Source organism: Rhipicephalus sanguineus, chromosome 2 (assembly GCF_013339695.2).
Source record: "Rhipicephalus sanguineus isolate Rsan-2018 chromosome 2, BIME_Rsan_1.4, whole genome shotgun sequence".
Classification (NCBI taxonomy): Eukaryota; Metazoa; Arthropoda; class Arachnida; order Ixodida; family Ixodidae; genus Rhipicephalus; species Rhipicephalus sanguineus.
Genome location: NC_051177.1, coordinates 68130825 through 68154438, shown reverse-complemented (window position 1 = coordinate 68154438; position 23614 = coordinate 68130825). Strand labels below are relative to the sequence as shown.

Here is a 23614-nt window from a genome sequence, read left to right as displayed (position 1 = left end):
AACCACCATATCGGTGAACTTTCTTCCCAGAGTGGAATGGCCGATGAATTTTTTTCTAGATTATCATGAACATCAAGCACTACGAAATGTAGCTCTCAGCGGCCGTGTACGGTCGGTGCATGCAAAGTGGAGCCTTCTTTAGGTATAAGTTGCGAGTATTAGAAAGGGTGGCATACTTGTATGTGCTGGATGACTATTCCCGTCGGGCGGCGTTTAATCACGTTGTATCATAGCGTTAAATATATCAAGCTCACGCTTCGTCAGAGTTAAAAAATTGAAGCACACTTGTAAATTCCGAAGTGTGATCGGCGAAAGCCTGTGGCCATTCGACTGACTATGCCATGGTATCGGGGGTATCCACATTCTTGGGGGCGCTTCTCCGAACCGCTTGCCGTGGAATCATCACCGGACCGCTTGGGAGCAATCCGACGAACTCCACTGCCGCAACGAGACGTCTGACAAAGGAGCGTTGCCGCGCACGCCGTTGCGCAACAGTTGCGCAACGCGCGTTGGAAGGAGCAACGCGCAACTGTTGCGCGTTGATGAACGGACGCCGCCGACGCACGCCGTCGCCGCGTTGCGCAACAGTTGCGCAACGCGCGCTGGGAGGAGCAACGTGCAACTGTTGCTATGCGCCACTGTGCCATCACATGATTGCTGAGAAAGTCTGAGGGGGGAGAGGCCACAGCTGGCACCGTGCCAGGGCACGGACGGACGCCGCGAGTATGAGACATTAAAGGCTCCCGTCTTAAAAGCTCTTAAGTATTAGTGGTATACGCGCGTATTTACGTAGGCAAACTTTCGCAAAGCCAACCATTGGTTTGGATTTCATTGCTGTAATTTGTGGAAATTTAAACTTAAATAAAAGTGCGGGGCCCAAGTAAACTTCGAATTCGAGGCGTTGTGAATGGGAAGAGAGTGGCCCGTCTCTTGCATTTTGGCATCTGCACGGGCTGCGAAGTGTCGCGGCTGGGATGGTGCCGGCAGTTGCTGTTGGGTCTGGAAAAAAAAAATGTCACAATTGTGAAATCCGGTTAAAGGCGTAAAAGGCAGCTGTAGCGGTAGGACTAATACTGCCGCTTTTGAATTCTAAAACTTCGCTCTACTCTACATTTCACATAGACTTAAGAAATCGGACGTCAGTTTTACTCAAGTCGATTTCAATTATAGATTTCGGATATTTCGTTTCGATTTAAGTTCCCGTCATTCGCTTCTATACAAGACGTTGTGTTCCTGAATCATTATCTAAAACTGTTTAATCAGAAATTTTCACGTATACCGAAGAGCTTCATGCGACACATTAGTTGCTGAGAAAAATGAGATAATCCTATAAAACCAGGAATTTCTATTGTAATGCCTTTGGCCTTCAAAGAATAAATAAATAAATAAATAAATAAATAAATAAATAAATAAATAAATAAATAAATAAATAAATAAATAAATAAATAAATAAATAAATAAATGTAGTGCACAAAGCCGTTGGCGAACTGTTGTAGAAAGCTTTCTGGGAGCATTCGTAGGACTGGTCAAATATTCGGAGTCGCATCTCAAGAACAGGGTCTACTGGCGACCTGTCATGCTCTATCGCCCTTCCGTATAGGACAACGGCTCTCGAAGTGTTCCCACATTTCAGCTGCTCACAGAGTTGGACTCGCATCTTTCAGAGTCCTATTTTTCTTGTTTATTTGTCCTGCTATCTCCTTTCTGTCCACCCGTGTAGATTTGCAGTCATGTTATCGGCTATATTAAGCTCCTTGCCCGAGTCCACTTCCCATCATGGATGAAATCTAGAGTGTTAGCCGCCGTTACCAACCGCCTTGCTCGCACTGTTCGTTCTCAAGCCTGCGTGTGCAGCATTAATTTATTGTTTTCTTCGTTGTTCCTCTTGGCCACTTTTAGCAAGCCTGTGAAATTTTTGCGCCGTACAGAAGCACCGTCATGACGGGCGAAATTGTCTTCCTCCATTAGAGGGCCAAGTTTCATATGCTCGCTTTCATGTTCAACGATCTCTGTAATGTGCACAGACTAGTACTAAATATCTATACAAATGATTCATAAGTTTCAAAACAAATACTGCACATTGTGATCTAGCTCGCCTGGACGAAAAATACTTGATGAATCCGCTTCCAGGATTTTAAGTCAGCGTATACCGTTCACTGTGGAGAGCCGGGTTCCTCTCGAGTCGGCAGATGGTAGCGTACTTGGGGCACCTCGATTTGGTTGCCGTCCAAGTCGGTGCACATCAGCTGTAACATTAGGAAGCGCTTGCCCGGATCGATCTTCTGTTTGGACACGTCCTCCACCACTTCGCTCATGCTGCGAATAAGAAATGGCACGAAGTCCCAAATGCATCGAACGAGTGAAGGTGTCAAACGTGAAAGCGCACCGGTGGGAGGAAAAATGCCATTCTGAATTGGCTTGGTAGACATGATAATATTGTAACGCGTGTTGCACATGTTCGCCCGTGATTCTCATCATAATAGCCATCATAGCGTACACCTGTCTTTGAACGGCAGAAATAGAAGAACGTGAACGAGGGTGGTCTCTGCAATCTGTAAGCTCTTCTATACAGTCCGTACACTTAATAACGCGATAGCGTTAAAGAGCTCATTTCGAAGAAATTCCAGTGTCGGTGTCGGTGTCGGTGTCGGCGTCGTTGGTTGTGAGCGAAAAATCGCCGTTGTTCGAGAGCGAATACTTGAGATAGATGCAACTAAATAAATGATAAAAAATCTTTGGCCCGAGTGAGAATTTTTCGGCGATTAAGAGGCTTTCTTTCTGGGAAATCCGTATGAATTTCCTTGTGGCTTCGTGCTATAAACGTGTGGTTGTCTATTTTTCCTTTCTTAACCCTTCCGCCACCTTGCGGGATTCAGCAGAACTGATTGGCAATATCTGACTTTTGCGCTGCAATCAGCGATAGCTTACAGGCCTCTTCGCTGCACCGGCGACACAAGAGTTCTGGCTTGCTGGGAAAACAGCGCAATAACAAGATAATATAAGATAAGCACTAGCCAATAATAATATCTGGGGTTTAACGTCCTAAAACCGCGATATGATTATAGTGGAAGGCTCCGGAAATTTCGACCACCTAAAGTTCGTCAACATGCACCTAAATCTAAGGCTTAATCATTTGCGCCTCCATCGAAAATGCAGCCGCCGCGGCCGGGATTCGATCCCGCGATCTTCGGGTCAACAGTCGAGTGCCATAACCACTAGACCACCGTGACGGGGCTAAGCACTAGCCAAGGCACAGGGCTGTGGTTTGTCGTCTCTTCTCTCGTTTTCTGTATGCGATTTTTTACCCGCAAGTATGAACCAACCAGCGTAATCACGCACGCGTTTGCATTTCTGCTTATCTCTACGGCGCGCGCCGATTACTATCGCTTGGTCGTTTAGAGCGACTTCGTTACAACGAGAAGGTTTCCGCCACAGTTACTCAACCCATTGTGCTTTTCAACCTATTTTGCTTTTTGCTAAGATGTCTATGCAGTGCCAGTAGAGCATGCGTAAGATTATGCAGACTATGCTTTTAGATCTACGACAAAGTACATTTATTGAACTGTGAACAATTGCGCGACCGCTTATTGCATATGATCCTTATGGGGGCATGAATAAATTTTATGCTTAGCACCTTTAACCAGCCGTTGCTATATTGCTTCTCTAGAACAGAAAAAAAATATCGGCAGGGACACACGAGGACGCAAAAAAATGTTGACGCAACCTGTGCACTCTTTCGATGTTTTCAAATGGTCTGAGCTGTCATACAGGCTTTGATGGCAGTACTTCCGAGGTTCATTCGTCAGTTTCAATACGTATCAAGACTGACGAGCCACTAAGTACCTTCAGTACTTATTAGCTGTAACAAGAATTCCAACAGTGGTACACTACGTCGAGTCTTGACCACACCTGACCAGTACGAACAGTGACGGCTTTCATCAACAGTTTGCACTTTCTTTTGGCGTTAGGCGTGGGAGGAAAGCATGCTTTACACATATAGCACGAGATGAAGTGCATTCGTGAGCCACTTGCAAACAGTGTGCAACGGGCATCTAAGAGCATGCATATGGTATACACACTGTTTAACTACTTTGTACGTTCAGCTGTCGGAACGCCTGCGAATGCTTAAAGACAGTACTTACGTCATCTTAAGGCGCTTCGCCGGCGGAGGCATGAAGTTGGCGTACAACATGCGTGCACCCTCAGACAGTATGACGATGTCAACTTCGAACTCTTTCTGGAGGAAAAAAGAAATTGAATGTGAACGCCATGTATAGTGTTACTGTTCGTCTGCAAAAGGCACATAATAAAGCTAAATGATAAGTAAGGAAAAAGGGTTAGAAGGCCTGGAACACCCACCCTTGGTATCTCTGCGTCCCATCAGTAACCCATAAATTGATCACGAAGGCGTGTAAGTATAAAAGATTGAACATATCACCACGAAGTGGACAATTACGAGTGGGCGAAGCTAGGTCCTAAGGACCATAATGTCTACGTTGTAGTCGCCGGCTAGTATAAAGGGTTTGTGCTTGTAGGAGTTGTAGGAGTGTACGACAAAGCTGGGCCCTAAAGTACATAATGTCTACGTTGAAATCGCTGACAGGTGTAATGGGTTTGTGCTTCTAGATGTTTTATATTGTTCTGTCACAATTATAACTGATATTAGTCTATTGTTAGACCTTTTTTGAAAGATTTTACACGGTGCTGTGCCGTGAGCACGGACACCACACAACGGACAAGCCTAGACCCTAAGGTGCTTCGCCCCTAAAACGCGGTGGCTCCGGGTTCAAATCCCGGACTAGAACGTAGATTACTTTATTTATAGAGCTTTGTGTCTGAGAAATCCACATGAAAATCCTTGGAGCTCAGTGCTACGATTGGATTGATGAGAGTTCTTTCCCTTCCGTGAACTCCAGCTGACGGAGTCCCGTAAAATTGGTTTATCATAAAAAAAAAAAAAAAATCCACCGTCTCCCACTCGAGAGAATCATGACGGGATGCGAAGCAGCACTGGGGGCGCACGCCAAGTTTCTGTTACGTTCACTCGGCGTTTCCGTTAGTGTACGAGGTTTGTATTGTGTGTTTGTGTTATCATTACGTTGAGTTTGTGCGTTGATTTCCGTTAGCGCCGAGTGAACGAGTGGCGCCGACGGTGACGTTACAACTCATCTGAACGGGAGTAAAGCGAGAATGACGGAAGCCGACTGAGCGCACGCGCTTATATACACGTTAAATGGGGGAGGGAGAGGAGAGAGTGGGTTACAGGCTGTATTTGGCTGCGGCGCGGCTGCATCATGTGGGAGGAGTGGCTGGGCCGCGGCTGCAGCGCGGGGGAGGAGAGGAGAGAAGGCGACCGAACACCTGCGTAAAGGAGGAGAGTGGGAGAGAGAGCAGGCGCATGCGCAGTGGAGCGCGGACACCACCACCATCGCCGGACACAGCCCCGAACAAAGGCTGCTTCGCATCTAAAATAATACATTTGTTGGGGTTTTACGTCCCAAAACCACGATATGACTGTGAGGGACGGCGTAGTGGAGGGCTCCGGAAATTTTGACGACCTGGTGTTTTTAACGAGGGCATCTGGCATTTCCACCTCCATCGAAATGCGACAAAATAAGAAGGAACAGCTATTTACATGGGTAGCACTGACAAAGAATCAACTGATTGCTTGAGCAGTAGGCTAACCAGATTGTCGTAGCTGCTTTGTTGAAAATAGAAATGCTATAGGGCAACGATGGAGATTACCGAACTATCGCAATGGTAGAGTTCGTACGGTGACGCAACATTTGCGCCAGTGTTCCAATTCCATTGTCGTAACAGATATATATATATATGGCATACATAGATGTGTCAATAGACGTAACATGGATGAAGTTGTGCTTGTTTGCAGGGCTAACGTTGCCTTCGACAGTGGAAACAGTTGCATTATGGTCGAAGAAGAAAAAGAAAAAAAAAACATTCTGAAAAACATGCTGAACTGATCGATCTTTGAGCACATACTTTGAAGTGCTGGACGAATTCCTCCAGGGTCATCTCGCCTTCGATGTCAATGCTTGTCCACAAGGTGTACTCCTGGTCGCGAAACTGTTGCAGAGGAATCGAGGGAAGAAAAATTACGTTAGGCTGAGTTGTTTGCGACTGATTCGCTCGACTTTTACATTGCGCAAGCATCTAATATAACGCGTCTAATATAACAATGTGGTCACTTGTAACGTGCCTATAAACGTGTTGGTCATAATCAGGCGTGATAACCAGCCGGTGCAACGAAGCTTGGCTTAGATTTTGCAAATTTGAACACACGAATACATTGCAAGAGATAACATCCTGTATTTTGTACAGCCTCACTTTCTACTGGTGTCTGACACTCGTACTTTCTTTAATTTTCGACTTCGGACTGTCTACTCCGGCTTGCCGAAACTTCATAAGAGGGCGTGGCGTATATGAAGCCTTTTGACCAGAATATGCGAAGCCTTTCATGCGTTATTGCGGTCTCCCACTAATAGGCTGTCATCTCCACTGAAATATTTAGCTTCATTTTTCCTTGAACTCTGTTCACACGGCCGCTTATAACATTAAAAACTATTTTCATAGTCCTGTCCCACACTCCTACAACGACGATTCGTTTGCAGGATAAAGACTGACCTCGAACGAGTACATCTGGAAAGGATAATAGATATTGCTCGTATCTTCACGCTGATTAAACTGAACGACCAGCGGTAACGCAGAAATAAAAAGAAATCTTTACTTTGCTATTAAGGCTGGAGTTTTACTGAGGACGCATGAAGAAACCATAACTCACCTTTTTCTTTTCCGGAGGAATGGGCTCGGAAAAGCCGAAGAAAGGCAACGCTAGGTTGACGAAACCGTTCTTGTAGAGCTCCAGCTTCTCGTGATTCTGCGCCAGCTGTTTAAAAACGTAATTTAGAAAAAAAGCAAGACGTTTTAGTGCTGTAATAGTGCTATTAAGATCTCGCGTTAGGGAGGAAGTAATGTGGCATATCGTGCCAGACCGGCGTAGCCAGGGGGGAGGGCGTAGGGGGTTCAACCCCCCTGTCCCCCCCCACCCACCCGAAATTTTCCAATTTACATGTGTATATATGCACGCACACGTACGAACACACGCACAAACATCCTTAAAGTATGGTTGCACCACTCCCGAACAAAATTTCTGGCTACGCTACTGTCGAGCAACATGTACCTCAAGAGACGAGGCGAATTCATACAGTTGTGTAAAACAGGGCTCCCTGTACGTGCATGTGCCTGAATGAATAATCAGTGTGAATAGGCCTAATAATTCGCTTAGTAGCTATGTTGTTTTTTGAATTCTTATATCTGCACAGCAACTGCTGCTCACGAGTGTTTGTGCAATAAAGTTCAGTGAGAATTCGGCGTTCCCCCTCCGTTTCTTGCTGTGGATCGCGCTAACAAGCACCGATAAAACCATGCATAGGTTATGATGAATGTGCCTCCTGTTTCCCTCTTCGAACGATTATTGCTGCAAGCTAACTTCTCAAAATGGCAACAGTGCCAGGGTGCACTGTTGCTATTTTAGGTAGAGCGTGACACTGTATATGCAGCACAATACAAACAGCGAGGACGTACAATAGAACAAAGCGCTCAACTTAATAATATCTGCAGTTTCACGAGTCAAAACCACGATATGATTACGAGGCACGCCGTAGTGAAGGGCTCCGGAAATTTTAACCATCTAGTGTGCTTGAACGTGCACTGACATCGCACGGCCCACAGGCCGCTAGCATATCGCTTCCATCAAAATGCAACCACTGTGGCCGGGATCGAACCTGCGACCTTCGAGTCAACAGCCGAGCACCGTAACAACTGTTCCACCCCGGGCGGCCAAGCGTTGAACTTCCGACAATTTAATTTCTTTTAGGAAAGTCTAGGTTTTCGCTGTCCCCTCATGTTACATTGATTTCTATATGCCAAAACGTAAGGCCATAGAGAAAATTCACGGTAGCAGATTGATAACTTCATTCATTGACGCATAGCGTTGTCTTTACTGGGAAGCAAGTTCTGGGGTTTTACGTGCCAAGTCGGCGGTATGATTATAACGCACGACGCATAATGTTGGACTCTGGATTACTTTTCACTGTCTGCGTTTCTTTAATGTGCACCGAAATTCGAGCCCACGATTGTTTCCCCATTTAGCTCCTATATATACTATCTAAATGCGTTCCCTGTCACCGGGAATCGAGCCCGCAACATGAAGCTTAGCGGCGCACCTCCAAAACCGCTAAGCCGTCATGTCGCCCTTCCTATAGTTTATTCGTTACGCATGCTAAGTACACTCGGTGACCAGCGTGGTACAACAAAGTCAGCGTATAGCGTCAACGTGTTTCAGCGCAAGTAAGCATCGAAATGTGCGCGGTGACGTCACCTTGTACAACTCGAGACAAGCAAGACCCGCGACCAGAGATGTGGTGGTGGCAATCGCCGGGATGATCTTGCCCGCGATGAGCTTGCTCTTCAGCCGGTCGGCCGGCTCGATGTCGTAGTTGGCGGCGCGCAGGTTGGATGCCGCCACGATGAAGTCCATGTGGAAGTTTGCGTCATCGTCCTTTTCAAAATCCAGCGTCTCAAGGTGCACGTCCTCGAGCTCATCTCGTTCCGGCAGCTCCTCCAGTAGGTCGTCTAAGCGCTCTAAGTCTGCACGTGTGAGAGAGAGAAACGGTTCAGGCGGATCAAACTCAAGTTATTGTCTATGTATCTATTCTAACGGATTTCTGAATCCAGAATTTTGACAGCGGATAGTTTAGATTAGCCAACAATAGTCGGGATACGGTAACACTATTTCACAATCGGAAACGACCAGTACGCAATACTAGCAATTATTTAGACATATTCAGCAAACATTAACCGGCATTAGCCACCATTTAGCCAACAGCAGCCGGTACAAGCCAAAGCCGGTAGTGTGCGAGTGAACACACTAAAACAAGGACACCGGCCAGCGCTCTTAATGAACCGCGAGGTGGATAGCCAAGACGCGCTCTCGTATTGGAAAGAGAAAGATGTCACAGCAGCTCACGCAGTTAAGATACACCGTAATACGTTAGCATTCATACCTCACCCTAAGGAACCTTTAATATGAGACTGCACCTTTTATCAATTACCGGCTTTTCAACTGTATCATCGACATTATGCAAACCACGTTATCAGATGATTGATTAATCCTATAATCGCTGCGCCCCGGCCGTGCTTGTCTGCGGGTCCTCATGCTAGCGACAGCATTGCGATGCACCGCGCCGCCTTGTTACCTGGTTACGGACATCGCTTTCGTAGGACAGCCTGTATACGCAAGGCATTTTCAGTTCGCTTGACTCCATGATATTTCAGGATTTCATCTGAAACCGTTGCTCCTGTCCTTTATGCTGTCGCTGGCTTCATTCTATCTCGGCTTCCAGCGGATGCGCTATATTGGTGAATTACGAACATTCGAAGGCGAAAAGCAAACGCTGACGTAGCGACTTAAACACGCACCGTTCTGTGGCACTGCAATGTTGGCGTTGTTGGCGGCGTTGTTCGGGTCTGGGTTCGGTTGTGGATCGAATGCTGGAACTTCAACTTCCTTGAGCATTTCGGCGATCGCCTCACGGTCGGTATTGTGCGGGATGGCAAACATCGTAGCTCTCAGGTTCGCTGCAGCCACGATGTAGTCCATGTGCAGGGTCTGCGACACAACGCGAAGGCAATGTTGCTAGTCGTGCAAGGACCACGAGCGTTATGTTGTAATACGAGCAATAAGAGTGCCCTGCAGCACAAGAAGAATCCAAGAAATACAGACTCATTCATGGCGTGGCTTGTATGTGTGGACGAGGAAGAAACAGAAGGGTGCTGGCGCAGAGTATAGCAGCCAGCAGCGAGAGGTCATCGAGGCCTTTCTCATCCCAAGAAAAAAAAGTGGGGGGATGGGGAGCGCAGTGAACAGTTATTCCGGTTATGGGAGAACGAATATCAACTCTCGATCAGCACGTGCCGCGAGCTTGTATCATACGCAGTGCAATTTTTTGTTTTTTTGCCCAAAAATTAGCCACTTCTAGACGTTCACACATGTCAATAATTACGGTTCGGACTCTTTATTCTTTTCCCAAATAAAATTTAGTCGAGGTTCTGCCTACTTCTTCGTGCATGGATCTTTCTTTCCTTGAGCTTTTCACAAACCACATAATGAACCGACACCAACAAGCTCGGTTTTCTCTATCACCACAGACGCACCGTACACATGCGAAAACTCAAATACCCCCACACCGAAACACAGAAACTGTCGCGCGACTTCTATGCTCTTACGTTGTTGGGGTCAAATTCGACGGGGTGAGGGCACCGTTTGAAGCCAGACCAGAATGGAGCTCCGGAGCTCGTGATCTGTGAGGAAGAGTAGTTGCGAAAGTTGAAGCCCGCTGGTTAATTCATAACAAGCGTCAATATCGGTCGACAGGGAAACGCGCGAACTCCTACACTCTAAAGGACCTTTGACTCTTTCTTGAGAGTTCTGGCTTGCCACGTATGACACTCTTTAAAGAGTCACATCAACTCTCTTTGGAAGAAATACTGTCTTCGGAGAGTCGTGTGACCCACAAGCGAGTAAACGTACCTCTTTGAAGAGAGTCATATGTGGCATGCCAGAACTGACCAAAAAGAGTCAAAGTACTTTTTTTTTCTTAGAGTATGGTGGACAGTGATTGCGAACAATTCGAAATGTTCCCGTCTATGTTTTGCAGTTTCCGAAGTCCTATGTTCTTACAAACACATTGAGACCAAGTCACCAACAATGTCAGTCTCACAGCAAAGTTTGCCCAACTTTGTCAACTTATGCCTTTACGCGCAGTAGAGTATTGCTACATATATTCGTGTATAGTTAAGCAGCGCCGAACATGAAATATCGAGATTATAACGCTTAGTTTATGCGAAAAACATTACATTGGCATTCCTAACCACGTTTCTTTTTCCCTTTTTGCTTACAAAGCAATCACTCTTACCAAGACCGGTACCAGTATGTTAACAATAACAAAAGACGTAATACGTCATATGCATTAGCGTAGGCTAAGTTATCATTTGTCCACGGAATCCATTCGGTAGCTACATGGTAGCCTCGCGTCTCCGTCAACTTCGCTTGCACTGCCCGCGAAATGAGAGCCCTTACGTGATCCTCGGGATATTTGCGGAGCAGCTGTCTTATCTCGGTGTTGTACTGTTCCTGGAACCGCAGTCGGGCGAAGGCAACGCAGTCGTCGAAGACGGTTGCTCGTTCGTCTACGAGAATTTTCTTAATTTCCTCCAGCATCACCACCTGCGGCGAAAATGAAAACGATAAACCTATTAGGGAGTTTTAGTATAGCGGGAAACGCTTACGTTAGCGTTAGCGTGAGTTTCAACGCTATAGCGCTAAGACGGAACGCGTTGCGCGCCACTTGGTGGTCTTTTAGTACAGCGGAAGACATTCCCGCTAACGTTAACGCAATCACATATGGCGCCATCTAGACATAGAAACACTAAATGCACTGTAGAATCCACAGTGCGCCACTACGTCGAGCTCATCCAAAGTCACCGTTGCTGCGCCTCCGTTATCGTCGACTGTAGATTCGTGCACTGACGCGGAAAATGTCACAAGGGATGCGGATCGTGAGAGGGCTCAGCTTGACTTCTGGCCGTATTGGCCGTGTCTTGGAAACAGGCGAATGAAGATAGCGCCGCTATTTCTGCGTCGCTACAGCAAACATGAGCGTACATTACAAACGAACCTTGTTAAGGCTTCTGCACCGCTAACCGAGAGTGGTTCTCGAAAACTGAGCTTTTTTATCAACAGTATACGGCTGGCGAAGCATCATTACGCAAATCTAAATCAAGTACGAGCGTTATTTGCGAATAAATGAGTTTAATAACGCAGGCCGACGAGTAGAAAGGTTCGAAGTGGACGGCTCTCGCTTCAACAGGCGTCGCCATCTTTCCCTACGTACGGAATCCCTTGCATGCGTGAGCGCTGAACGCTATATATTCCGGGAATAGCGTAAGTACGTAAGAGCTCGGGCTACGTTTCCGTTCTGCGCACGCGCAGCTTGGAGCACGCATCGCTAACGCTAAATCCTCGAGTTTCCTGTTTTCCGCTATACTAAAACTCGCTACATGACTCGCCTTGCGCCAGATGAGGGTTTTGTTTGCGATGTATCGTTCGCGCGCGCTGATGCCGTACACTTCCGAAACATTTGCAGACTGCAGCGAAAATAAAGTGAAAAACAGTTTCTTACCTGCTGGTTGAGTTGTAGCCTTTGCCTCATGTTGTCCAAGAACTCGGGATCACTGCAATTGTCAGTGAATAAAACAAACAAACAAAAAACATCAGTTCACTTATTGCATGATGTGATCACGACACCAACTATACAAGAGGCTTAGCTGAAACGAAAATGAATATGCCGCGTAGCGGGACAGTTGAGGCATGAACGTAATGAAGCCACAGAGACGAGCAAGCTCAACCGCAACACCAAGAACTTTTGTGGCCCTTTTGTGGCAGAGTAGGTGACAAACCGGAAGTTAGCGGTCAAACCCTATTTTTATATGCCAGGGCTGTTTAAGGTATTTTTTGTGTCACTGTGCTATTGGAGAAAAGTGCTTGCAGAGCTGCAACTCAAAGCAATAGCTCTGACGTCATGTCCAGCTAAAACACAGCTTTAAGTTGGTAACTGGGGGCTACGCGAGCGCTGCTCACGTCTCGAAAAAATGCTGTGCTTTCAGCTTCTGTAGCCGCGACCATTTTGGCGACAGTTGGCAGTCACGTTATGAGAGATCTCCGATGAGTCTAATGGAATCAGAGCCGAGGTGTGGACCCAAAGCGTCACCACAAACAACACGACGGATGTTTCCTTCACATTTCACATAGACAACAGCGGTAAACGGTGCGCCTCCATTGAGTGGCCACCCTCTTGTCCCTTCTCCGGCAAACACAGGGCCAGGAAGGCACAATGTTAGACTACACACGTACGAAGTTTAACATGGTGTGTCTGTGTTGTAGCTTACGTATAGCTGGATAACTAACATACGTCACGTGGACCCCATGATATCCGCCATGACATTCTTTTGGGCTGGAAGCTGAATTCGGACTTGTATAATACGTGCGGGTTTGGCAATTAGCGGAAGGCTTTACGATCAAAACAGAGAGCCATATTTTGTCGGGAAATGCGATCGATCTCCATGCACAGACACCCGAATGTTAGAGGAGCGTGGAACGCAACGACATCATGAAGCTATCGATACTGGCGCATCGTCAATGAATAGAACACGCGCTTCTCCACTGCGTTTTCGTTGAATGCAAACCGCACACTGACTCGCTTGTGAATCTGCGCTCTTGCTTGCTAGTTTTCAGAGACGTTTGTTCGCACAGAAGCCCACAAAAAATTGGGGTCACCAAGCATTACATTTGAATATTGTAACGTTAGTTCATGGTGGGTTTTGTTCTAGGCTGATCGGTCAGGCCACTTTTAGTCAACACGGTTCAAGTAGCTTGCAACAAATGTCACAAATGGGTGGGCCAACACCTGATGCCTTCACACTCAGATAGATAAGCTGCCACTATCGAAATTCGAACGGTGACATACCAACTTCTCATCCTGTGTGATTGCGAAAAAAAAACAAAAAAACAACGCTATGTCCTTGAAACTTTTTCCCCCTTAAATATTCCTCCACTTTGCGGGATTCAACAGAATTTATTTACCTTTATGGTTTGATATTTGAAATGTGAACTTTTTATATCTCTCGTTTTTAATGTTAGTATCACATCTCGCCTATATTCGTAGTCTTGTCGTACACTGAGAGTCCTACTCGATGAGAAGTCCGTGTAACACAATGTGCATTTTTTTTCTGCTCCAACATCTTCTGTAGATATTGAAATATTAGAAAAAAATTTACCATCTCTTTTGCGCCCATATTATGCTGCTGCAGCTAGAGTTATTCGACCTGCAGTTGAAGCTGAAGCAAAAAAAAAAAAAAAAAAACTGGCATGATTCGTGGAAGCGAGCCATTCGACAACTCGGTGAGAGCATACTCGGAAAAAGGTATATTTAGATAACAACGCCGTGAATCGAACATGTGTCAGCAACGGCATTGTTTTATCTAAAACATGGAAAAGAGCAGCCTTCTCTCCAATAGAATGTGCTATTTCCCGTTTAAGGTAAGGTCCCGTGAGTAACGCGAAAGCTACGTCTGACCTGCCCCGTTTTTTGATTTTGCAGCCATGGCTTAAAACTTCTACAATGTGGCAAGCATTGAAAACATTGGTGCACACGTGCACCACTCTGTTGACGATCCTCAATTTCGAGATGGGAACAGGTCAGTAACAATTCGTATAGATGGTGACAGGTAAAAACATTACGTATAGATGTTAAGTGATCGTCAGTTAAGTGATCGTCAGATGCATGCATCGCCGAACAATTTGGAGTCAAAGGTAAAGAAATAAAGACTCGTCTTTTATTTTTCTTTTGTTTCTTAAACTGAAGCGAATTGTTTACTTCTCGATATAGGAGCGGCCAGATATATGACGATACTGCAAGAAGAATGTAAATGTTAAAAGGGGCGTGATGACGAAATGATCGAATGAAAGAAAAGACGCGACACAAAAGGTTATACACGGGACAATCGCCCAGTCATCATAAGAAGGGGTTGATATCTGTGAGTAGATTTCTAAGAGACGGGTGAGGCATGTGTTTCCTGTGATTTCGCGTTCACTTAAATACATTTTCCTGACGTAAGGAAACATTGTCTGCAGTAGACATCAGATCCTGAAGTCGCGTACATTCGCTTTCGCCCTGCACTTCATACTCACGTTAAGTACTGGACGGCATTTGCGGCCGCCTGCTTGAACAGACCCTCGAATTCATCTCGTGCCCACTGGAAAGAAAAACGAATATTGCTTTTTATACAGTATTTTTAAAACAACATTACCGTTTGAACAGTGCTGCAGATGGACGAGGTATGTTGTTTGTACCTAACTGCTCTCTATATACACAAAGACTTTTCGAACGTATGTTTAGGTCACCACCCGTCTTCGCTAATATTGTGTCAAGCATCATTCGTTATAGCGTTCGCCTATACGAAATATTTTGATGTGAATGCAAGTCATTGCTATTGTCTCATTTTTTTTTGCTGAAATGTGGCGGCAGGCTACGCAAGAAAATGCTATAACAAGTTAGGAAGTTTATGATCACATCCGCTATTGCGCGAAATATTAGGGATCAGAATGCGAGCCTTACGGCACATGCTGACGTCAAGATAACCGTTCAAACTGAGTTTAAGGAAGATACACTAGCAACGCAGCTATTTAGGAAAGCCCAAACACGGGGCCAGTGTTTGCAAAGGCCAGTTACGCTTGCACTGTTCGCAATAGAAAATGTTACAACCGATCCTGATGCTGAATACATGGTTACCGAATTGCCGTTTGCAAATGGCAAAAAACACGTGCATAAAGAAGCTTTGTTAATTAGTGTCCTTCTCTTAACGAACGGGCTGAAATGTGTAATGCCGTGAATCACATTTCCCAAGTTCGAACACAGCCATTTCTGTGCAATGCCAGGCAGACATCTAGTCAGTTTGTAACAAAACGTAGAGTGAAAAGGGAATCATGAATTAGAAGTAGTTGTTTTGTCTCGTTCAACGTTTTCAGATCACAAAACGTTTTCGTCGTTGCTGACTGAACATGTGATGTGGTACGATTCGACATCCAGTGGAGCTCGGAGCAATTCTTAGGATAAACAGCGCGAAAAAGCACCGCGACGGAAAGAAAACACGCATTGACATGAGAGCATCATATAAGTACTTGCGGTGCCAATAAAAAAGAACAAGAAAAAAAAAGACAGCGGAAAAAAAATACAGTGACAGGAAAACACCAAAAACCTCAACCAGAGTGGCCTGCGGCGCAAACGCACGCTGTTTATTTTAAATATGTATGACCAACTAGCCCAGTCAGGTACCTTATCGGAGCAATGTCGCATCACTGACTTTGACATTTATTAGCACGACAATGTGATAATGCTTCTACACATGAACCAATAATCGTTTTAAGGGTTGGCAGCACAGTCTTAAAACCTGCATCTATACGTGACGTCGCGTGTGGCTTTACGAAACCGATACGATAATGAATGAGCGTAGACAGATGCAAAAGGTCAGTGAAATGTTTTTCAACTGTGCGTGTTCTCTGATGCGTTTAAAAGCGCAGTGGCTAAGCACCTTGCTCGCCGATCATGCACCGAGAAGTGTGTCCAGGATTGATCCAATTCGGTGTGATGCCGTCTCCAGAGTCAGACAATTATGTTCGTGCAAATTTCCAGTATGGCAAATTTTCATGCTTCCATACAAAGCCTACTTGAGCCCAATTAAATTATCCGCGCTTTCCCATACCCGCCTGTTTGCGTTAGCTTCCAAAGAAAGTATGAACGAAAAACTTTTATCGTCCTTTTGAACTACAGGCAATACGCAGAGTATTAATAAAAATAAGGTCGCCTTGCTGTAGGGAAAAATATTTTTGTTATTTTTTATGGCGGTTTAATTTTCCACCGACCACCTTAATTTTAATTCAATCTTGCGTCAAGTCTTGAGCACGTTTCGTAACGCTGCGGCGGCTTTTTTGAAACAATCTGCAAATAAGTTCGCCGCCTGGGAATCGAACCAATTGACAACGAGGGCCTTGAGATTTTTATGTTTCGAGAAGAATGGCGCCGTCTGCATTGATTGTTTCATGCATTTCCGCGTTAGGGCAGCATATAGGCACCTCATGGGGCGTAAGAAATTGCGTGAATGCAAAGTGGGTGCGGTAAACTCTTACCTACCAAGACAGGAAGGAGAGAATGACAAACGGGCGACCGTTATTCGACCGCTATCAACAAATCAGAGACGACTTCCTTTGTTAGACATTTTAGAATTCTCTCAGAGGGAGCCGGAGCGAAAATAGCCCGAGAGAATCGGATGACTTGGCCTACCCTCGAGATCAGGGGCCTCAAACTCCCTTCAGCCAGCGGACCGCAGTCACACAATTCAGTCCCACAAGGGCCGCGGCAGCGCATATGGTAGGAGCAGGGGGGAGGGGGGGGGGGTGTTCGTACAAATTGTCAGCAAACGTTGCCATTTGAAAGAAAATCTTTCCGATATGTCATATACGGGTCATTTCTGAAGGAGGTTTGGTGTCAGGATTCCAACAACATGTCGATACCGATCTCCAAATTGACTCAAATCTGGACGCCGATTCTGAAATATAGTTTGTTTCATGGTCATGATTCAACACACGGTGACCACGTGGCGTACTTCAAAGCAATGCTTTAGACTAGTCATGCCTGTGTAGCTCACGAACACACCTATTAAGAAAAAATATGCGGCGAAGACGGTCATGTGCGCGTCGCGGGCCGCAAGCGAGAGGCTCGCGAGCCACGTGTTAGAAACCCCTGCTCTAGATCAACGAAGTTTATTCTCCCTCCTCCTCGTGGAGAAGTGAGATAAAGAATACGTACCTGCAGGGTGTGCTCGATGTTGTTGGGGAAATGCTTGATGGTGCAGACCGGTATCGACTTTTCGGGAGGGTCGTGGGACGACGAGTAGGACTCGGTCATGTCGGGCTTCACGACCTGCACGTTGCCCTTGGTTCCCATAGTGCCAGACTCGAGCAGCGGCTTCCGGTAGTACACGCAGCGTTTGTCCATGTACTGGCCTGCACGATGTATTTCATTCAGCCAAGCTCGAACGCACTAGCTGCGACAGCGGCGCTAATTATTATGCACGATAAATGATTCGCGATGTGTCACGGGTAGGCATCGTCACATTTAAACTTCGCCTTTAATAAGAGTGAAATGCAACAACGTTTTTGAACAGCGTTCAAATCTCCTCATTCGCTTCGCCATGTTGTCATGCTTCGCTTCCCTGTGAATGCCTCAACCGTGCCGTGAGGGAAGATTCGAATGTCTGTGCGCGTGACGTTAGGCGTTGTAACTTTTTTTTAAAGTGCCTACTGCAAATACACGCGCGAAATACCAACTACGCCATAATTCATTGTATGAACTTGCGGAGTACCCAGTACACATCTGTAAGGCAAAACGCGCACGTACGTAGTTGCACACCTTGTTGGTGCTGTGGCCGACGATGACGATGAGCTATTGCTGAGCACTTCGTAACGGATGGGATTCAAACCACTTACTCGTTACGCAATTCACATGGTATGACGCCCTGTGCGATTCCAGGCTTCCGCCACGAAATATTACACATGCTGACCCGACGCCTCGCCCGACATGACGACTGCATATAGGGTATTTTTTCCGGCGCAGTTTTAAGAGCTGGCTCTCTGGAAGAATACTGAACTGCCGCGTATAGAGTGGCTACGGTGTTCGATTCCGGCTCGAACCACTATTTTCATTCTTCGCATCCATCAGGATTTTTCGCTCAGGGACATCGCCGACGACGTCATATTTTCTGCGACACGGGCTCTTACAGTTATCGCATTATCACATGAGCATCGCCTTTAGCGAATACATAATTTTAGTCGCACTTGAAGCTAGGAAACACTGATGAAACAGATCAGGAAGCACCGTGAGCCTAAAAAAAGATAACTACTACTAACAGGGACAAGCACTTGTCACTGTGTGCTCTTTGAAGAAAGTTCACTACAGCAGCAAATTAGGCCTATTGGTACATCACAGTGAAGTGAAGAATGATTAGCGCCACAGCGTAAGAAGAAAACACCACAGAAGGAGCGCTCCTTCTGCCCTTGTTTCTTATGTTCTGGTGCTATTCATAATCGTTCTAGAAGCCGCGCTGTTTGCCTTGAATTACGTAGGTGTGCACGTGCTAATAGTTCAAAAGCGGCAGACCTAGCGCCTTGTTACCGGCTGCGGCCAAGTAACAGCATCCTAGCTGTGACGAAATTCGGAAAGCGTTCCCATAGTAATTTCTCTCCCATTCGCCAAGTGTACCTTCGCTAATATATCTCTAACGTGAGGGTTGACTCAAATCTTTGGCGAAGAACGTAAGACGTTTTTGTGAGCACGGGCCCTGATGTACGGACATGATGAGGCATGAATCGGCACTGTGAGTTATAATGTCGAATTTTATAAACCGCACATATGCCTTGGTGAAGGGCATTTACGGCGATGAGCTTTTTTTCAAAAAAAAAAAAGAAAATCACCCACAAGACATTTTTACCGCATAGTGTTTCCGAGCTGCGGGTGTTTCCCAGACTAGATTTCAAGATGGCCGCACACTCACGTGCATCCACATTGTCCAGCGCATTGGCGACGCCGTCCAGAGATTCGAAGAAGTCGTCGTTATAGACGTTCTCCGTCTCCGGACCCACTCTGTCTTCGTGGACGGCGATGTTGATCTCGGGGTTCATTTGCTCGACAGCCCTCGCGGCCGTCGTGGACTTCATTTGCTGCGTGCGACGTCAAACACACGTGAGGCAGACAGATAGCCGTAACAACTATAGGGCTCAAAGCCCCGATAAAATAAGTAAACGCTTACAGTGCATGCGCAACAAACACACAGTTATGCAGTACAATATTATTATGGTCTAACGTCCCAAATAATTGGTATGATTATGAGGGACGCCGTAGTGGAGGGCTCCGGAAATTTCGACCACCTGGGATTCTTTAATATGCACCTAAATCTAAGCACACAGGCCACAAACGCCCTCGCCTCCACCGAAAATGCGGCCGCCGTGACCGGCATTCGATCCCGCGACCTTCAATTATGCAGTGTAGCATCGCGTTCACTCAGAGGCACGGAGACTGCTTTAACAAAACATCTCATTTCAAAGTGTTTTCTGAAATACCCGTCTTCTTTAGCGGGTATGGTGTCGCGCTGCTAACACTGATGGTGCGGATTCGATTCCGGGCCACGGCGGCCGCATTTTGTTTTGATAGCGGCGAAACGCAAAAAAACATGGAATTCTTACAGAATTAGGTACACCATAAAGAATCCCAGGCGCTTAAAATTAATCAGAAGTCCTCCATTACGGCGGTTCCGCATACTCTAGTAGCGGTTTTGACCCACACAACCGCATTTAAATACGTGCACTCTAGTTCTACCGTTGGCAGGCCATATTCGTCCATGTATGCCCAGCGTAAGTATTGTCTACAATTTTTTCCTTCTTAGTAACAATACCGTCATAAGAGTTTTTTAAGGCGAAAGCCTTTAATGTATCATACTCGCGGTGTCCGACCGCGACCCTCCGTACCCTAAAACAGTGCCAAGTGTGGCCTCTCCCTTTCACATGCTCTCTCAGCAATCACGTGATGGCACAGCGGCGCATAGCAACAGTTGCGCGTTGCTCCTTCCAATGCGCGTTGCGCAAATGTTGCGCAACGCGGAGGCGGCGTCCAGTGGCGGCGTCCGTCCGTGCCCCCTCACACTCTCTCAGGAATCACGTGATGAGAGAGAGAGCACAACTTTATTAAGAGCCCCGTGCAGACGCTGAGGTTGCCCCGCGCCAATCGGATACCCCTACGAGGGGACCGGCAGGTATAGCCTAACGGCCCTGTCGCGAGCGCACTGGACGGCCAGGATTTGGTCCTGTAGGTTTGGGCTGCGCAAAAGTGCATCCCACTCGGCCTTGATGTAAGTCGGCCCGCACTCCCAAAGCATGCGAGCTAATGTAGCGGCCTGCCCGCAAGCGGTGCAGGCGGCGTCGGCGAGTTTGTGTGGACAAATTTCATTTAGGTATGCTAACAATGGATACGAATGGGTTTGAAGTAAGCGCAACGAGACCGCCTGTGCTCGATGTCACAGCTGGCTGCGCGCGTGGCAACGCTCCTTCGTCACACTTCTCGTTGCAGCAGTCGAGTTAGTCGGATGGCTCCCAAGCGGCCCGGTGATGATTCCACGGCAAGCGGTTCGGAGAAACGCCCCAATAATGTGGATTCCCCAGATACCATGGCATAGTCAGTCGAATGGCCACAGGCTTTCGACAAACAAACTTTGGAATTTACAAAGTGTTCAATTTTTGCACATGCGGCCCTTTGACCCGTACTCACAAAGGCGTGTTACTCGAGATTTCTTCGTGCGACCACAAATTTCTCCCATTTCGTACATGTGTTGTCTGGTGATGTGTTTTGTACAGTGAACTCGCATTTTTAATTTTTTATTGCGATAGAAATTATATAGACACTCTCAGCAGTTTTTGCCGTCGCCGTCATGTTACGCATATGTATAAGTAATAAAGGCTACAAAGAAAAATAAAACAAGAGAAAAAATTCCGGAGTGCGCGACCGGGATTCGAACGTGTGACCCTTCGCTTCGCAGCGCGCAGTGTTAACTCTGCTACACACCATGCGCACTACAGCATAATAATGGCGAGCCATTATATACACCATTTACCGCTGGCGGTACGCAGAGCTCGAGGTGTTTCAACGTGTTCACCCGCAAGATGGCACGAAGGGTGCGCTTTAATGGTTGTCGTCTCCAGCGCCCCTGTATTTCTTTGTGTCTGAAAACTGCCTTTGAGACATACACTAAAAGTGGCCCATTTCTGTACCCATTCACGATGTGGAAAGCCGAGAAAACAATGCGTCCATCACCATCTCGCGGCAAGGAACGCAGACTGCAGGCACCACGCGCCTAAGTTTAAAGCAACGAATAGATGTTACACGCAGCAGGCGGCGTATAGGCCACTCAAGTAATGATATTCTTGTCATGACATGTCCTTCATGTTCGCCATACACTCATGTCGTGCTATGCAAATTGTGATTACAAAAAGCCAACCACAAGGTCACGAGAGCACAGGCACGCAGGCGGTTAGATCGTGATTTACGTGACCTGCATGTCACTATTTTCAAATAATGTTGTGACCTGTCATTCATGTTCGTCGCACGCTAATGTCATGCTGTGCAAATGTTATATATTAAGTTAACGAAATGGCTACGGCAGCGCAGTAGTTAGCCGGCTCGTCAGCATAACAATACGTGGAACGCCACCACGCGGCAGGAGAAACAGAGGAGTCACTCCACGCGCCTCAGTTTAAATAAAAGCAAAAGAAAGGAAAAAAAAAGAAAAAATCCGGCAGATCCGACGCACTGTGGGAATCGATGTAATGCGAAGCAGCCAGCGAAGAGCTGCATACATCTTTGTTTATTTTTGAGCCAAATGAAATCATTCATGCCATGGCATCTAGTTCACCATATATCGCATGTTTGCCATGCACGCGTGCATGTACAATGTGGTATATACTATGCCAATGAAACGTATATTCTGGTATATACACTGCATGACCGGTCAATTATGTTCATCACGCACTTCTGTCATGCCATACCAATTTTGGTATATATCCAGTTATCTAAACGGCCGGAAGCGCACCATAACAGTGTCACGTAAATCATACCGTACATGACATGCATAACGTAATTCGCATGTTAGGACCTGTTATTTATGTTCGTCATACAGTCACATCGCGCAATACCAATTTTGGTGTATATCAAAGGAGCGAAATGGCCGAGAGTGCACCACGATTAGAGCATGTAAATCATGCCATACATGACATGCATATTATGGTTTTTCATGTTACCACCTGTCTCTTATGTTCGTCATACATTCGCGTTACGCAATGCCAATTTTGGTGTATATCAAGCTAGCGAAACGGCCGCGATCGGACAATGAGCGGGGCATGTAAATCATGCCGTAAATGATATGCATATCATAATTTTCAAGTTACTACCTGTCGTATATGTTTGTCATACAGTCACGTTGAGCAATACCAATTTCGGTGTATATCAAGCGAGCGAAACGGCCGCGAGCGCATCATTAGCGTGCCATGTAAATCATGTCGCACATGACTTGCCTGTCACGATTTTCATGTTACCACCTCTCATTTACGTTTGTCACACAGGCGCGTCGCGCAATACCAATTTTGGTGTATATCAAGCCAGCGAAACGGCCGTAAATGCACCTTGAGCGTGGCATGTAAATCATGACATACATGACATGCATGTCATGGTTTTCATGTTATCACCTGTTATTCATGTTCTTCATACAGTCACATCGCGCAATACCAATTTTGGTGCATATCAATCTAGCGAAACGGCCGCGAGCGCACCATGAGTGTGCCATGTAAATCATGTCGTCCATGACACGCATGTCATGATTTTCATGTGACCACGTCTAATTTACGCTCGTCATACAGTCGCGTCGTGCAATACCAATTTTGGTGCATATCAAGCCAGCGAAACGGCCGCAAATGCACCATGAGCGTGGCATGTAAATCATGTACATACATGACATGCATGTCATGGTTTTCATGTTACCACCTGTTATTCATGTTCTTCGTACAGTCACATCGTGCAATACCAAGTTTGATGTATATACAACCTAGCGAAACGGCCGCGAGTGCGTCATGAGCGTGGCATGTAAATCATGACGTGCATGACACGCGTGTCATGATTTTCATGTTACCACGTGTCAGTTATGTTTGTCATGTCGAAATGTCTCGTCATACCAATTTTCGTATATATCCATTCATTTAAACGGTCGCTAGCGCCCCGAGACCATGTCATGTAAATCATGCCGCACATGACATGCGTGTTATGATTTGCTCGTTAGGACCTGTCATTATGTTCGCCATGAACTCTTGTCACGTCATACCAGT

General features: G+C 46.3%; 1 protein-coding gene across 1 annotated transcript in view; it reads right to left on the bottom strand.

Annotated features, from left to right (window-relative positions):
- Positions 1 to 766: 766 nt before the first annotated feature.
- LOC119381644 (ubiquitin-like modifier-activating enzyme 1) overlaps positions 767 to 23614 on the bottom strand; it is a 38754-nt gene continuing 15906 nt past the window's right edge. The window contains exons 14-26 of the mRNA XM_049412852.1: positions 19246 to 19411; positions 17502 to 17698; positions 14828 to 14892; positions 12261 to 12312; positions 11159 to 11305; positions 10306 to 10380; positions 9499 to 9688; positions 8399 to 8667; positions 6800 to 6904; positions 6001 to 6084; positions 4143 to 4237; positions 2151 to 2316; positions 767 to 999 (exon numbers count right to left, since the gene is read on the bottom strand). Of these exons, the coding sequence (XP_049268809.1) occupies positions 2154 to 2316; positions 4143 to 4237; positions 6001 to 6084; positions 6800 to 6904; positions 8399 to 8667; positions 9499 to 9688; positions 10306 to 10380; positions 11159 to 11305; positions 12261 to 12312; positions 14828 to 14892; positions 17502 to 17698; positions 19246 to 19411 (1608 nt within the window). The 3' untranslated portion in view covers positions 767 to 999; positions 2151 to 2153. The remainder of the gene's footprint in view (positions 1000 to 2150; positions 2317 to 4142; positions 4238 to 6000; positions 6085 to 6799; positions 6905 to 8398; positions 8668 to 9498; positions 9689 to 10305; positions 10381 to 11158; positions 11306 to 12260; positions 12313 to 14827; positions 14893 to 17501; positions 17699 to 19245; positions 19412 to 23614) is intronic.